The sequence below is a fragment of the Salvelinus alpinus genome, chromosome 13 (genome assembly GCF_045679555.1).
Source record: "Salvelinus alpinus chromosome 13, SLU_Salpinus.1, whole genome shotgun sequence".
NCBI classification, from domain to species: domain Eukaryota; kingdom Metazoa; phylum Chordata; class Actinopteri; order Salmoniformes; family Salmonidae; genus Salvelinus; species Salvelinus alpinus.
Window position 1 is genome coordinate 11,491,659 of NC_092098.1, and position 16,370 is coordinate 11,508,028.

At 41.0% G+C, this 16,370-nt stretch overlaps 1 protein-coding gene across 5 annotated transcripts in view; it reads left to right on the top strand.

The window, feature by feature from the left end:
• LOC139537066 (kelch-like protein 13) overlaps positions 1-16,370 on the top strand; it is an 86,500-nt gene that overhangs the window by 11,191 nt on the left and 58,939 nt on the right. For 4 of the 5 annotated variants that reach the window (XM_071337922.1, XM_071337926.1, XM_071337923.1 and 1 more), the window contains exon 2: positions 10,583-10,668. In XM_071337922.1, the coding sequence (XP_071194023.1) occupies positions 10,604-10,668 (65 nt within the window). In that variant the 5' untranslated portion in view covers positions 10,583-10,603. The remainder of the gene's footprint in view (positions 1-10,582; positions 10,669-16,370) is intronic. The other variant, XM_071337925.1, reaches the window with a different exon arrangement.

Below are 16,370 nucleotides of genomic sequence, written 5' to 3' on the forward strand. Positions count from 1 at the left end.
TGCTACTTTGCTCACCTAAAATTAGCTAGGAGGGTGTGGTGGCCACAGGTGTTGTCACCTTTAGTATATAGGTAGCAGACTAGCAGCTGTATTATTAGTGCTAGTTACTAGCGCTTCACTTTCATTCTCCTCTCTTCATATGTCCCACTGTCTGTGTGTAGTCCCCTGGTGTGGTTCTGTGGGCTGTGAACTCTACTCACACAGGCTGTGCTGCAATTATCACCCCATCTGATATCCACTGTAATCATGACCATGCTGAACAGTGGGGTGCAGGGAGGACAGATGGCAGACAACGCCCCAAAATATGAGTCTGAAATATTAATAGAAAGGCCATATGCTCACGCCGCTAATAAATGGAAAAAGAGAGGAAGCAAGCGAGGCAGAGCTGAGCTCTGTTAACCTGGCCTGGTGGAGAAATGTTTGTATTCATTGTCAGGCATTTCATCCTCAAGTGTTGTATTGACGATTGACCATATCTCTCTTATTGAAGATATTTTCTAATGAGATTAACTAGGATAGATAAAGGTGAAATAAAATGAAACAAAGTCTTAAATGTAGACTTTCGATAGACTATTTTTATGTTTTGAAACAAATGCACTTCAGGAGTGGAGTAGCTAGCCTGTGGCTTTTATGACTTTGAAACTAAACAGGGGAACAGGGTTTGGATTGGAGTCAGTCAGTGTTGGCAAGGGGCGTACACTGTGACAACTGTTAAAGTAGAGTGTAGATTGGCCATTTCCAGTTTGCAATCTCGCTGTCCTGAGCTTCTGCTTTTGCTTGGAGAAGTGGGATAGGACTGAACCTGTCTTTCATGTTCCAAAACACTTCACAAACTTTCTTTAGGCTATTCGTATAGGCGACGCGGGTTATGTAGTCTATACTATGTATGATGATGTATTGTCGTCTTAAGATCGGGTAAGCGTACCCATTAAGCCCACTTCCATCTTTGGAATAATAATAAACAAAATGCATCATATGGGCCGGATTTGTGTATTTGTTACATATCTGTAAAACTTGATGGCTGACATGCAAAACATTATGGGACTATATTAGAGGTCGACCGATTTATGATTTTTCAACACCGATACCAATTATTGGAGGACCAAAAAAAGCTGATACCGATTAATCAGCTGATTTTTATTTATATATATTTGTAATAATGACAATTACAACAATACTGAATGAACACTTATTTTAACTTAATACATCAATAAAATCAATTTGGCCTCAAATAAATAATGAAACATGTTAAATTTGGTTTAAATAATGCAAAAACAAAGTGTTGGAGAAGAAAGTAAAAGTGCAATATGTGCCATGTAAGAAAGCTAACGTTTAAGTTCCTTGCTCAGAACATGAGAACATATGAAAGTTGGTGGTTCCTTTTAACATGAGTCTTCAATATTCCCAGATAATACGTTTTAGGTTGGAGTTATTATAGGAATTTATAGGACTATTTCTCTATACCATTTGTATGTCATATACTTTTGACTATTGGATGTTCTTATAGGCACTATAGTATTGCCAGCCTAATCTTGGGAGTTGATAGGCCTGAAGTCATAAACAGCGCAATGCTTGAAGCACAGCGAAGAGCTGCTGGCAAATGCAGTAAAGTGCTGTTTGAATGAATGCTTACGAGCCTGCTGCTGCCTACCACCGCTCAGTCAGACTACTCTATCAAATATCTAATCATAGACTTAATTATAATATAATAAACACACAGAAATAAGAGCCTTAGGTCATCAATATGGTCATATCCGGAAACTATCATTTCGAAAACAAAACGTTTATTGTTTCAGTGAAATACGGAACCGTTCCGTATTTTATCGAACGGGTGGCAACCCTAAGTCTAAATATTGCTGTTACATTGCACAACCTTCAATGTTATGTCATAATTATGTACAATTCTGGCAAATTAGTTACCATCTTTGTTAGGAAGAAATGGCCGCAACGAGCCAGGCGGCCCAAACTGCTGCATATACCCTGACTCTGCTTGCACAGAACGCAAGAGAAGTGACACAACTTCCCTAGTTAAAATAAATTCATGTTAGCAGGCAATATTAACTAAATATGCAGGGTTAAAAATGTATACTTGTGTATTGATTTTAAGAAAGGCATTGATGTTTATGGTTAGGTACACATTGGTGCAACGACAGTGCTTTTTTTGCGAATGCGCTTTTTAAGTCATCACCGGTTTGGCGAAGTAGGCTGTGATTCGATGATAAATTAACAGGCACCGCATCGATTATATGCAACGCAGGACAAGCTAGATAAACTAGTAATATCATCAACCATGTGTAGTTAACTAGTGATTATGTTAAAATTGATTGTTTTTTACAAGATAAATTTAATGCTAGCTAGCAACTTACCTTGACTCCTTCCTGCACTCGCGTAACAGTTAGTCAGCCTGCCACGCAGTCTCCTCGTGGAGTGCAATGTAATCAGCCATAATCGGCGTCCAAAAATGCTGATTACCGATTGTTATGAAAAATTAGTGCCGATTTTAAGTTATCGGCCATTCCGATTAATCGGTCAACCTGTAGGCTATATCAACAATGGACTAATGAAACAATATACCAAAATATAGTTTTTGGGTGGAGTTTTCCTTTAATCCAGTTTATGTGGTTGTTGTATCCATACCAGTTTTATTCTACGCCAATCCGTTTTTTATTATTACGTTAGTGACAGTTACAATGCCTAAAGAAAGTATTCACCACCTTGACAATTGTGTTGTTACAGCCTGAATTTAAAATTGATTAAATTTAGATTTTGTGTCACTGTCATACCCACACTACCCCATAATGTCAAAGTGGAATTATGTTTTTAGAAGTGTTAACAAATTAATTAAAAATTAAAGCTGAAATATCTTGAGTCAGTAACATGGAACCCAAACCGTCTGCGTGCATGCGCCATCGTGCATAAATCTATTTTGTCCCCCCACACCAAACGCGATCACGACACACAGGTTAAAATATCAAAACAAACTCTGAACTAATTATATTAATTTGGGGACGTGTCGAAAAGTTTTAAACATTTATGGCAATTTAGCTAGCTAGCTTGCACTTGCTAGCTAATTTGCTGTATTTAGCTAGTTTGCTGTTGCTAGCTAATTTGTCTTGGGATATAAACATTGAGTTGTTATTTTACCTGAAATGCACAAGGTCCTCTACTCCGCCAATTATTCTACACACAAAAAGGTCAACCGAATAATTTCTAGTAATTTCTCCTCCTTCCAGGCTTTTTCTTCTCTTGACTTTATATTGCGATTGGCAAAACATTAGGTGGATTACCGCCACCGACCTCGTTCATCTTTCAGTCAACCACGTGGGTATAACCAATGAGGAGATGGCACGTGGGTATCTGCTTTTATAAACCAATGAGGATATGGGAGAGGCAGGACTTGCAGTGCGATCTGCGTCACAAATAGAACTGACTTCTATTTTAGCCCTTGGCAACGCAGATGCTCGTTGGCGCGTGAGCATTAATTGAATAATATAGATTTCTACATTTATTTTGCAACGCTCGCGCATGCAACGCGAGCAGTGTAGTCAGCCTGTAAGTATTCAACCCCTTTGTTATGGCAAGCATACGTTCAGGAGTAAACATTTGCTTAACAAGTCACATAAGTTGCATGGTTTTTGAATGACTACTCACCCCACACATATACAATTATCTGTAAGGTCCCTCAGTCGAGCAGTGAAATTCAAACACAGATTCAACCACAAAGACCAGGGAGGTTTTCCAATGCCTTGCAAAGAAAGGCACCTATTGGTAGATGGGTGGTAAAAAAGAAGCAGACATTGAATATCCCTTTGAGCATTATTAAGTTATTAATTACACTTTGGATGGTGTATCAATACACCCAGTCACTACAAAGATACAGGCTTTCTTCCTAACTCAGTTGCCGGAGATTAAGGAAACCACTCAGGGATTTCACCGTGAGGCCAATGGTGACTTATCCCTAATATTCAATGAACATGAGCATAAATGTTTTTTCTTCAGGTGTAGGTTAGGGCTGACCCCATTTAGTTGACTAGTCAATTTTTTGGTCGATAGGCTGTTGGCCGACCGAGATTTCTTTAGTCGAGCAGTCGCAAAACATTTTCATGGTGTGTAAGACGCCTGTCTGTTTCGCGTCTGTCTCAGTGGACTAATCCATTGGGGAGGCCGTGGGGGTGGCACAGTCCATCACTCTTAGACACGTGATAGTGAAGTTGCATATGGTTATATTATGTAAAAATAATGGTGCAACAATAATAAATCTAATATTTTATAACAAATGATCTTTCTCCTGTGTTGGATATCGTCGTTGTCCGTGGTTCTGAAACATAATCTTCCGTGCGCCGTAGAATTTACACCTTTCCCTATGTTGGTATGTGCATAATAGGAAAATTAACCAGCATATTGAGATTGAGAACAATGAGTGGGAGGCAGCAGAGATGAGGAAACAGCCCTTGCCTTAGCCTAATTGAGAGCGAGGAAACCAACTTAATTAGCTCTATAATCAATAGCCTAACTATTAAATGTGCCATATACAGTGCCTTCGGAAAGTATTCAGACCCCTTGACTTTTTCCACATTTTGTTACCTTATTTTAAAATTGATTAAATTGTTTTTTCCGCATCAACACAATACCCAATAATGACAAAGGAAAAACAGTTTTTTATACATTTTTGCAAATTTATAAAAAATGTGAAATTAAATATTACATTTACTTTAGTATTCAGACCCTTTACTCAGAACTTTGTCGAAGCACCTTTGGCAGCGATTACAGCCTCTTGGGTATGACGCTACAAGCTTGGCACACCTGTATTTGGGGAATTTCTCCAATTCTCTGCAGATCCTCTCAAGCTTTGTCGGGTTAGATGGGGAGCGTTGCTGCACAGCTATTTTCAGGTCTCAAGAGATGTCAGATCGGGTTCAAGTCCGGGCTCTGGCTGTGCCACTCAAGGACATTGAGACCTGTCCCGAAGCAACTTCTGCGTTGTCTTGGCTGTGTGCTTAGGGTCATTGTCCTGTTGGAAGGTGAACCTTCGCCCCAGTCTGAGCACCTGAGCGCTCTGGAGCAGGTTTTCATCAAGGATCTCTCTACTTTGCTCCGTTCATCTTTGCCTATATCCTGACTTGTCTTGGGGACCTTCAATGCTGCATAAATGTTTTGGTACCCTTCCCCAGATCTGTGCCTCGACACAATGCTGTCTCGGAGCTCTACTGACAATTCCTTCGACCTCATGGCTTGGTTTTTGCTCTGACATGCACTGTCAGCTGTGGGACCTTATATAGACCGATGTGTGCCTTTCCAAATAATGTCCAATCATTTGAATTTACCACAGGTGGACTCATCAATTTGTAGGAAAATCTCAAGGATGATCAATGGAAACAGGATGCACCTGAGCTCAACTTCCAATCTCATAGCAAAGGGTTTGAATACTTACAGTGGGGCAAAAAAGTATTTAGTCAGCCACCAATTGTGCAAGTTCTCCCACTTAAAAAGATGAGAGAGGCCTGTAATTTTCATCATAGGTACACTTTTTATTTTTTATTTTTTATTTTACCGTTATTTTACCAGGTAAGTTGACTGAGAACACGTTCTCATTTGCAGCAACGACCTGGGGAATAGTTACAGGGGAGAGGAGGGGGATGAATGAGCCAATTGTAAACTGGGGATTATTAGGTGACCGTGATGGTTGAGGGCCAGATTGGGAATTTAGCCAGGACACCGGGGTTAACACCCCTACTCTTACGATAAGTGCCATGGGATCTTTAATGACCTCAGAGAGTCAGGACACCCGTTTAACGTCCCATCCGAAAGACGGCACCCTACACAGAGCAGTGTCCCCAATCACTGCCCTGGGGCATTGGGATCTTTGTTTAGACCAGAGGAAAGAGTGCCTCCTACTGGCCCTCCAACACCACTTCCAGCAGCACCTGGTCTCCCATCCAGGGACTGACCAGGACCAACCCTGCTTAGCTTCAGAAGCAAGCCAGCAGTGGTATGCAGCTATGCAGCTACTTCAACTATGACAGACAAAATGAGAGAGAAAAAATCCAGAAAATCACATTGTAGGATTTTTTATGAATTTATTTGCAAATTATGGTGGAAAATATGTATATTTCATTATATAGGCTACTGTGTTAAGTTGTTCATTCATGCTTTGAAATGCAATCAAGCATTTTAGTTTTATAATGAAAGAACAAAATGAGCTTCAAATAATTAGCCTAAGCAATAAATAATGCACGCAAATGTTTTTAGTCTGCTGTAATAAAGGCTTTTTATCTCTTTGTTAGAACAGACTCCCTGGTACACTTATTTTGTGTTGACACTGTTCCAAATGGTCAGAAATGTTTTATTTGTAATCTAACAGCAACTGTTTGGCACACATAATACTCAGGAAATGCTTGCTCCTACAGTATACCCTCCTTTTTCTGGATCTCCAGTAGTTTCCACAACTAAGTCAAATGTCTTCCACAGATCTGACTTCCCCTTTCCCTCCTGAGCAACCAGTAAACATACTATTTATTTTTCACATCCTCCGCATCCATTTTGCTAAAACAAACTCGCCCAGCATACACCCCTCCAACCAGGCATGCTTTATCTACACATTTTCTGGATGCAGAGTTCAAGTGAAGGTCAAGCAAATCATAGAGAAAGCAGACTGTATTGCAATCATCTCTGATGGGTGGTCGAATGTTCATGGGCAAGGAATAATTAACTACATCATCTCCACCCCTCAACCAGTATTCAACAAGAGCACAGACACAAGGGACAACCGACACACCGGTCTCTACATTGCAGATGAGCTGAAGGCAGTCATCAATGACCTTGGACCACAGAAGGTATTTGCACTGGTGACAGACAATGCTGCGAACATGAAGGCTGCTTGGTCTAAAGTGGAGGAGTCCTACCCTCACATCACACCCATTGGCTGTGCTGTTCATGCATTGAATCTGCTCCTCAAGGACATCATGGCACTGAAAACAATGGATACACTCTACAAGCGAGCCAAGGAAGTGGTTAGGTATGTGAAGGCTCATCAAGTTATAGCAACAATCTACCTCACCAAGCAAAGTGAGAAGAATATGAGCACCACAGTGAAGCTGCCCAGCAACATCCGTTGGGGTGGTGTTGTCATCATGTGTGACAGTCTCCTGGAGGGGAAGGAGTCTCTCCAAGAAATGGCCATATCACAGTCTGCCGATTTATGGACAGCCATATCAAGAGGATCCTCCTGGGTGATGTATTTTTGGGGAGAGTGGTAAGCAACCTGAAACTCCTAAAACCTATAGGAGTAGACTTTGCACTGATTTGAGGGAGACAATGCCATCCTGTCTTATGTTCAGACTCTGCTTGCAGATGTAAGAGAAATCTGTACTGCCCTGCCCACTTCACTGTTGCTCCAAGCAGAGGAAACTGCAGTTCTGAAATACACTGCTCAAAAAAATAAAGGGAACACTTAAACAACACAATGTAACTCCAAGTCAATCACACTTCTGTGAAATCAAACTGTCCACTTAGGAAGCAACACTGATTGACAATAAATGTCACATGCTGTTGTGCAAATGGAATAGACAAAAGGTGGAAATTATAGGCAATTAGCAAGACACCCCCAATAAAGGAGTGGTTCTGCAGGTGGTGACCACAGACCACTTCTCAGTTCCTATGCTTCCTGGCTGATGTTTTGGTCACTTTTGAATGCTGGCGGTGCTTTCACTCTAGTGGTAGCATGAGACGGAGTCTACAACCCACACAAGTGGCTCAGGTAGTGCAGCTCATCCAGGATGGCACATCAATGCGAGCTGTGGCAAGAAGGTTTGCTGTGTCTGTCAGCGTAGTGTCCAGAGCATGGAGGCGCAACCAGGAGACAGGCCAGTACATCAGGAGACGTGGAGGAGGCCGTAGGAGGGCAACAACCCAGCAGCAGTACCGCAACCTCCGCCTTTGTGCAAGGAGGAGCACTGCCAGAGCCCTGCAAAATGACCTCCAGCAGGTCCCCCGAGAGAGAGAGAGAGAGAGAGAGAGAGAGAAAGAAAGAGAATTAGAGAGAGCATACTTATATTCACACAGGACACCGGATAAGACAGGAGAAGTACTCCAGATATAACAGACTGACCCTAGCCCCCTGACACACAAACTACTGCAGCATAAATACTGGAGGCTGAGACAGGAGGGGTCAGGATACACTATGGCCCCATCCGATGATACCCCCGGACATTAAAGTTCAATTCGTAACTAAATAGTTTTTTAAATTTTTCTATTGGAATGATTTAAATCATTTGAAATTGTCTCCTTATGATAAGGTAAAAGGTTTATGTTTCAGGCTCCATATGATATGGTAAATATATCCAATGCAAAAAACAATAACATTTAAATGGTATTAATATTACATTTGCATATATTTCCATTAATTCCCATATATTCCCGTTAATTCCCACGGAAAGTTTCCACCTCTGAATATTCCCTAAAATGTGCAACCCTACTTCCAATACACATTGCCTGTGAGCGTCAGAGGTGAACCAGTTGCATACACAGCTCGAGCAAGACATTCATCAGCATTTCTCTGACTACGTTCCTCCATTGAGTCAAAAAAACTTCTGATTCCAGGAGGACCATGAGCTGTTGCTATCGACAAGGTGAATGATTTATCATTTTCACCTCGAATAGAAGTACAGGGACTTTTGTCAGAGGTTGCTTGTTGTGAGCGCTGAGGGAACTTTATGCACTTGGCCAGATGATTCTGCATCTTTGTTTCATTCTTCACATAGGATTTGGCACAGTATTTGAAAATGTACACAGCTTTTCCTTCTACATTAGCTGCAGTGAAATGTCTCCACACATCAGATAGTGCCCTTGGCATTTTCCTGTAAAGATTAGAAAAAAAGATTTAAAAAAAAAACCTAATGCAATTCCATGTACAGATAAATAGTTAAACAGTTAGTTTAAACAACTCCTTTGTAAGATAAATGTTTTAAAATGGAACATGTATGGAAACAGGAGAAATAACACTCCTCAGTTCGCAGGCTCAAGCAAGCTAAACCCACATGGTAGCAAAAACTAACTAGCAAAAATTCTGAAGTTAGAAATGATTGAAACATACTTTGCTGTAGGCTACTACATTTACATTTACATTTACATTTAAGTCATTTAGCAGACGCTCTTATCCAGAGCGACTTACAAATTGGAAAGTTCATACATATTCATCCTGGTCCCCCCGTGGGGAATGAACCCACAACCTTGGCGTTGCAAGCGCCATGCTCTACCAACTGAGCCACACGGGACCAGTTTACTAGTTAACAAAAAATCATGTATGTCATATACAATATATTCAAAACTTACCAGAAAGCATGTAGTCCTTGGCTCACAGTGTAGAATTTTGGGCTCAATAGCATCTCATTAGTGTGCAAGATCTTGAGAATCAGCTGTACATGTGATGGAAGAATGCACTGTGCATGCAGAAGGTTGCAATTCCATTGAATGGGGATAGTTTAACCAAAATATGACACAAGACTTAGAATTGCCTTATGTGTGTCCCACAAAAAAGGTTCACTGTTATAAGCTAACTTTTTTGATGAATTTTGAGTAATTTAACTTCCAATAATAAAAAAAATCCGGAAATTTCCCGGTAAGTTTCCGACCCTTTGCAACACTAGAGAAGAGTAAGACCAGAGTTGAAGGATATCGGAGATAGAAAACATACAGGTGTTTATATTATTTGGTTCACCACATGTACCTTTGTAATACAACAGTAGAGAGGGAGAAATTAAACTGTCTAAAGACAGGCTTTAGGAAGACACGTTGAACTAATTAACAAGAATATGACTACAGCAAATGTAAGCCAGCTTTGAGATAATTAATTAAACGTTGTTTGTGTTATGTTCTTTGTCCATGGCGTCTGAACTACAGAGGGCGGTGCAGGTTTTTGTTCAAACCAAGCAGTAACACACCTTGTTCATCTATTCAAGTCTTGATTGAAGTCTATGATTAGTAGAATCAGGTGTGTACTGGTTGGCATGAACAATAACTTTAGGGGAGATTATTATAAATTAAGTTTTCATAAGAAATTTCAGGTTAAGTTTGCAATATTTGGAAATTAATTAAAATAGATGTATTTAAAGGTGGGCTTAAAGGGTACATTCAGTACTCATTAAGCACATTCCGGACTTTATACATATTTTATCAAATATATTTATTATACATAAACAAATTTACATTTACATTACATTTAAGTCATTTAGCAGACGCTCTTATCCAGAGCGACTTACAAATTGGTGCATTCACCTTATGATATCCAGTGGAACAACCACTTTACAATAGTGCATCTAACTCTTTTAAGGGGGCTAGAAGGATTACTTTATCCTATCCTAGGTATTCCTTAAAGAGGTGGGTTCAAATGGTGTCAAGTCATAAAACTTCACATGAGAGATTAATCTTTATTTTTTATTTTTTTATCTACACTTTTCTTACAGAATTTAGGGCAGTATATGTTAGAAATGTCTAAACTTAGATTTTGGTGGGCTTAATAGGTACACTTACCCTCCTTTGAAGAGCCCGGACAGTATCATTAATGTATTGTTTACCTGTTTTTCAGGGGTGTGGTTTTGGCGAGGGCATGGAGCACCCTGTACACAGAGGGGAGACGATGTCCCTCGGACTGCACGACAGGTACTGTGCAATGTATGTCCAACTTTTATTTCTGCATCTATACACGATCAATCAACAGTCCTCACTTTTATCTGAAGTGCCTCATTTTAGCAGTTTCTGCTTTTCTCATGTTATGTGTGAATGTGTAACTTCAAACACTTGCTTTTCAGCTCAACTCACTAAAGTACTTCACTGTGCAATTTCAGCAACCCATTATAATCCCCTCTCATCTCTTAAGTAGTATGTGAAGTAGGCTTTGGCGATACCCCGGTATATGGTATAAACGGTATATTTCGAAATACCGACGGTATGATTTTCAATACCGTTTAAAATGTTATTTTGGTGTTGGGACACTCCCGCCTCACAGTGGCGCCACTGCTTTTAACTATAAGTTAAATATAACTAAGAAATCTAAGTTGTTAAATAAATTACACTTCTGGTCAAAGGTTTTAGAACACCTACTCATTCAAGAGATTTTCTTTATTTTGACTATTTTCTACATTGTAGAATAATAGTTTAGAATTCAAGGCACACTTCACTAGCATGGCAACCACAGCATTCTGCAGCGATACGCCAACCCATCTGGTTTGGGCTTAGTGGGACTATCATTTGTTTTTCAACAGGACAATTACGCAACACACCTCCAGGCTGTGTTAGGACTATTTTACCAAGAAGGAGAGTGATGGAGTGCTGCATCAGATGACCTGGCCACCACAATCCCCCGACCTCAACCAAATTGAGATGGTTTGGGATGAGTTGGACAACAGAGTGAAGGAAAAGCAGCCAACAAGTGCTCAGCATCTGTGGGAACTCCTCAAGACTGTTGGAAAATAATTCCAGGGGAAGCTAGTTGAGAGAATGCCAAGAGTGTGCAAAGCTGTCATCAAGGCAAAGGGTGGCTATTTGAAGAATCTCAAATATAAAGTATATTTAGATTTTTTGGGTAACTGCATGCTTCCATATGTGTTGTTTCATTGTTTTGATGACTTCACTATTATTCCACAATGTAGAAAATAGTCAAAATAAAGAAAAACCCTGAGTAGGTGTTCTAAAACTTTTGACTGGTCGTGTATATCCAGCTCAGGGCTCCAGCTATGCATTTGGTTTGCTAACTGTCAAGATCAAGCTTCTTGGTTACAGTATACTTATTCAATCCCCTCCTGGATCAAGATCCATGTTGCCTCAATTGTTTTGTGCGTCCCCAAAGAATTATGTTATTTTTTTATTTTTTTAAATGGTGCCCTTTGTGTGCACATTGGGTAATACCGTATACCCCGTTATGGTACAGAAACGGTATGAAAATGTGGATGCCGCCCCAATCCTAATGTGAAGTTAGACTAACATGAAAAAAAATAAATTCTCTCTCTTTTCTGTCAGGTTTGCTCTCTTTCTCTCAAGGACAGAGATGGACATTTTAGTTTTAAACTATTCAGTTTCTGTATTTGAACTGGAACATTCCTGTTAACTAACATTCATAATTACGTCTTAAAGTGAGTCAAAGACATGGACTAAGTACGCAGTGTTCATGCAGCTCAGTGTGTTGTGGGATAACTTTGCTCTTTGGGTCTGTCTCCAGGCCCCTCTATAGGACATGTTGTTTTTGTACCAGGTGACTAATGCCTTAAGCTGTGAGTGGGTTTTTATCCGCAAGTCAGCTACCATCGGTAACGCTAATGAAGTAGGAAGTTGTGTGATTCTGGAGCGCCAGGGGAGATTACAACATCATGACTGTTGACAATTTTTTAGCATACATGATGCTGCTCTCTTGACTACCTTTTCTCAGTGTCCTCTCTGGCGCTGCTGTAGTGTCACCGAGGTTTCTCTAAGCCCCTGTCCTTTGTGCCTTTTTGTGTGTTGCTGCAGCTGTTCAGGGATTTTGTCTTCTCAGAGCACTTCATGAAGATTTTAGTGGAGTGCCTCAACTGGAAATGCTTTTTATGTTACAGATTCTGCTCTAACTGCATCAGTGCATTTAGGCCTATGGTCAATTAGGACGGTGAGCTCTGACTACTGAAGTATATATACTGTTTAAAAAAAGAAATAACAGTAGCTGTTACGTCTAACCTAATCCTGCCTCCAGTCATTTTCACGACCATAATATCTGTTGTATTTAAGGCCAGTGCTTCAGGCATGTAGATGTATTGTCTTCCCTTATTTATATTGTCCCCAGTACTTTTAAAGCTTAGCAGTAGTTTGTCTGCTGGAACAGCATGTCCCTCTGCTGTCACGCAGCTAGCCGCCTCCTAACGAGCATCATGAAAGTGGTTGCTAGGCAATGGCAGTCTTTGACCAGAGTGCATGCTTCTGGACTGTACTACGTGGTGTAGTGAAGCAAGAGGAAAGGCTATAAGCTGAGGGTTGGGGGGGGGGGGTGATGGCTTAATCAAACACACAGATTGCCAATTATTATTGACACCGATATAATGGGTTTGTCGTCATTCCCCCTCCCAACCAACAGTAGTTTCAGCTCTATAGCATCACTATTTTGAATGCTATGGTAATGAATAAATCATACACCAGCTTGTTAGCTCCATGACTGGGTTTTAGAGGGGTATGTTGTGGGAGTTGAGGTGTTATATATTTCTCTCTTTTATGCTGTGCTGAGCAAAGTGTGTTTTTGATGTAAGCAGTTTTATGTCTTGATTGAGTTAGTAACAATGTACCAAAAAGGGGAAAACATTTCATTGTGTCACTTGGCAAGTTGATACTGATGCCACAGTTTTTTGCCAGCAAACACTAGACCGCTGCAAAACTTCTATTAAGACGGACAGTTGACTCTTCTAGGCACGGGAAAGTGTGCCATTGGCAAGGTTTGTTCCCCCATGTTCGCTAAGCTCTTGCATTGATGCACACCAATGGGCAAATCTACATCCGTATGCGGTGCATGGGCTATGAACTTTCAAGGACCTAAATCCGGTGTCTATTCAACCCTGTAACACAGGGGTAAATGTGTATTTTCTAAACAGACCCTTCTGTCCTCAACCACATAAGGTGTGATGATGGTTATGGTCAATTTGTCAAAGTTATTTTATGTAATGTTTGTTGTTGTATCGCCCTGAATTGATCCCTGTGACCTAGCCTATGTCCGTATGCTTTATACTCTGACTGAGACTGTCCAAATTAGAGGCAACTACTAGTGATTATGCAGATGAGGCTAATCTCATCCCACTAGGGATGCACATTTCAGTAAATTTGGCTAAGGTTAAATTTGTTCCAAACAGTAAAATGACAATGTTTTTGTGATTATTGGTGCTGTAAATTTTTTATTTTTTTTGCTTCCTAAGTGGACAGTTTGATTTCACAGAAGTGTGATTGACTTGGAGTTACATTGTGTTGTTTAAGTGTTCCCTTTATTTTTTTGAGCAGTGTATATTCCCGTTGGAAAATATAAATGTGAATCACGTTTTTATTTGGCGTACCCCTGACGGCATTGCGCGTACCCCTGGGGGTACCAGTTTGTGAATACCTCCTCTGGAGGAAGCTGCAGACCTTTTGGAGGAGGTGGACATGCCTTGTGGGCTGGTGTTGTGGACTGTAGATATGTAAAGAGTTTTTTGTTTTTTTTCAACAGCAGTTTTATTCAACACAACAAACAGTATACTTTGTTTCATAATTTAATGTGTGTTTACCTGTGGAGGTGGCTGTATTCGAATTGCAGGGGCCAGGGACACCAGACAAGGCTGCTGTGGTAGTTGGTCCAGAGGAGGCCGCTTCGGTGGTGACAGACGCGGGCTGGTGGTGGATCAAACCGCTGATGATGGCTTAGAGGAGCTGGTGTTTGTAATGTTGGGGTTGAGGGGCTGACGATGGTGTGGCTGAGGGAGCAGGCACATGGCCGACTTCTGCAGCTGGGGACTCCGGCGGCTCCTACAGGTGTTGCACACTGGGAGGCACTGGTGGTGATGATGCAGCTGTTAGGAGTGGTACCGGTGGTGGGTCCAGCAGAGGCAATGGCGTTGACGCTCTCATCCATGGCAGCCCTCTCCTGGGCCCTCTGTGTTCTGAAGGCTGCCTGACACTTTTTCTCCGCTGCCCTCTCCTACTCACCCCTCTCCACTGGTGCATGTATTCCTCCCCGGTGAGGCATGTGGCGACCACAGGGAGTTTTCTGTATCGGTCAAAACAAGCCATACAGATACCCGCCATGTTGTGGAGTCAACAAAAGTCAGAAATAGCATTATAAATATTCAGTTACCCTTGATGATTTTCATCAGAATGCACTCCCAGGAATCCCAGTTCCACAATAACTGTTTGTTTTGTTCAATAAAGTCCATCATTTATGTCCAAATACCTCCTTTTCGTTCACGCGTTTAGTCCAGTAATCCAAATGCACAACGCGCGAGCACTAAGTCCAGACAAAAAGTTATATTACAGCTCGTAAAAACAAGTCAAACGATGTATAGAATTAATCTTTAGGATGTTTTTATCATAAATCTTCAATAATGTTTCAACCGGACAATTCCTTCATCTTTAGAAATGAAAAGGAACAGAGCTCGCTTTCACGGCCGCGCGCCTGACTTAGCTCATGGCATTCTGCCAGACCCCTTAGTCAAACAGCTCTTATTCGCTCCCCCTTCACAGTAGAAGCCTGAAACAAGGTTCTAAAGACTGTTGACATCTAGTGGAAGCCTTAGGAAGTGCAATCGGACCAAATTTACACTGTATCTTGGATAAGACTTGAAAACCCACAAACCTCCGATTTCCCACTTCCTGGTTGGATTTTTTCTCAGGTTTTTGCCTGCCATATGAGTTCAGTTATACTCACAGACATCATTCAAACAGTTTTAGAAACTTCAGAGTGTTTTCTATCCAAATCTCCAAATAATATGCATATCTTAGCTTCTGGGCCTGAGTAGCAGGCAGTTTACTCTGGGCACGCTTTTCATCCGAATGTGAAAATAGCGCCCCCAGCCATAAGAAGTTAATGAAATGTTGAAACCACTTCTTGAACAGGGCCCTGTCAATGTAGCCACAGTTTGACTGTCCATACAAGGCTTTGGGGGGCCTCCCAGTGTGTAGTGGCCGCGGGGGAAACACTTGGGGTAGATGATAAATGGGGGGACGTCCTCCCCAGTTGCGTTGAAGCAGGCCAGCACTGTAATGTGCTCCTTGGTCCCAGCACTTTATGCCTGCTCTGGTCGCTACAAAACCGAGACTCGTTGTAGTTTTAGATTTGTCTGGGTTTTTCCCTCAACCCACTCTCCTCCAAGTGCTTTCCGTAAGAAGTGAAGAAGGTGTCCATCATAGTACTCTAAGCTAGCAACATTAGCAAATCCGTTCGCTATATTTCAGTGGTTAAAAGTTGGATATGAAGTAGTGCGGTCTGTCGCGCAGTCGAATTTTACAATATACCGCGTGTCCCACTACATGTTTATATAATTTTTTGAAAACTCTCATAACAGAACTTTGCTTATTTAAATTGTAATGAAAATCGGTGGTCAGCTAGTTAGAAGGGTGTATTTATTTGCAAAACCTATATTATTTTCCAGTCCATTTAAATTTTGAGCTTGAGCTGATTTGGTCCTCCAATCGCTAGTGTCTGAAGTTATGGTGTGTCCGATGTTGAATTAGCTATGCATGGGTACAAGGAACGGACCTTTTTAAGTAAGAGATTAAAAAACGTGCGACAATAGCATGCCTATCGTCTCATATTATTGAACATGGAACTATTGTAATGAAGCAGTCAATGTAATACTTCAATGTGATATATCATTTTCAAACATTTGTGAAACTGG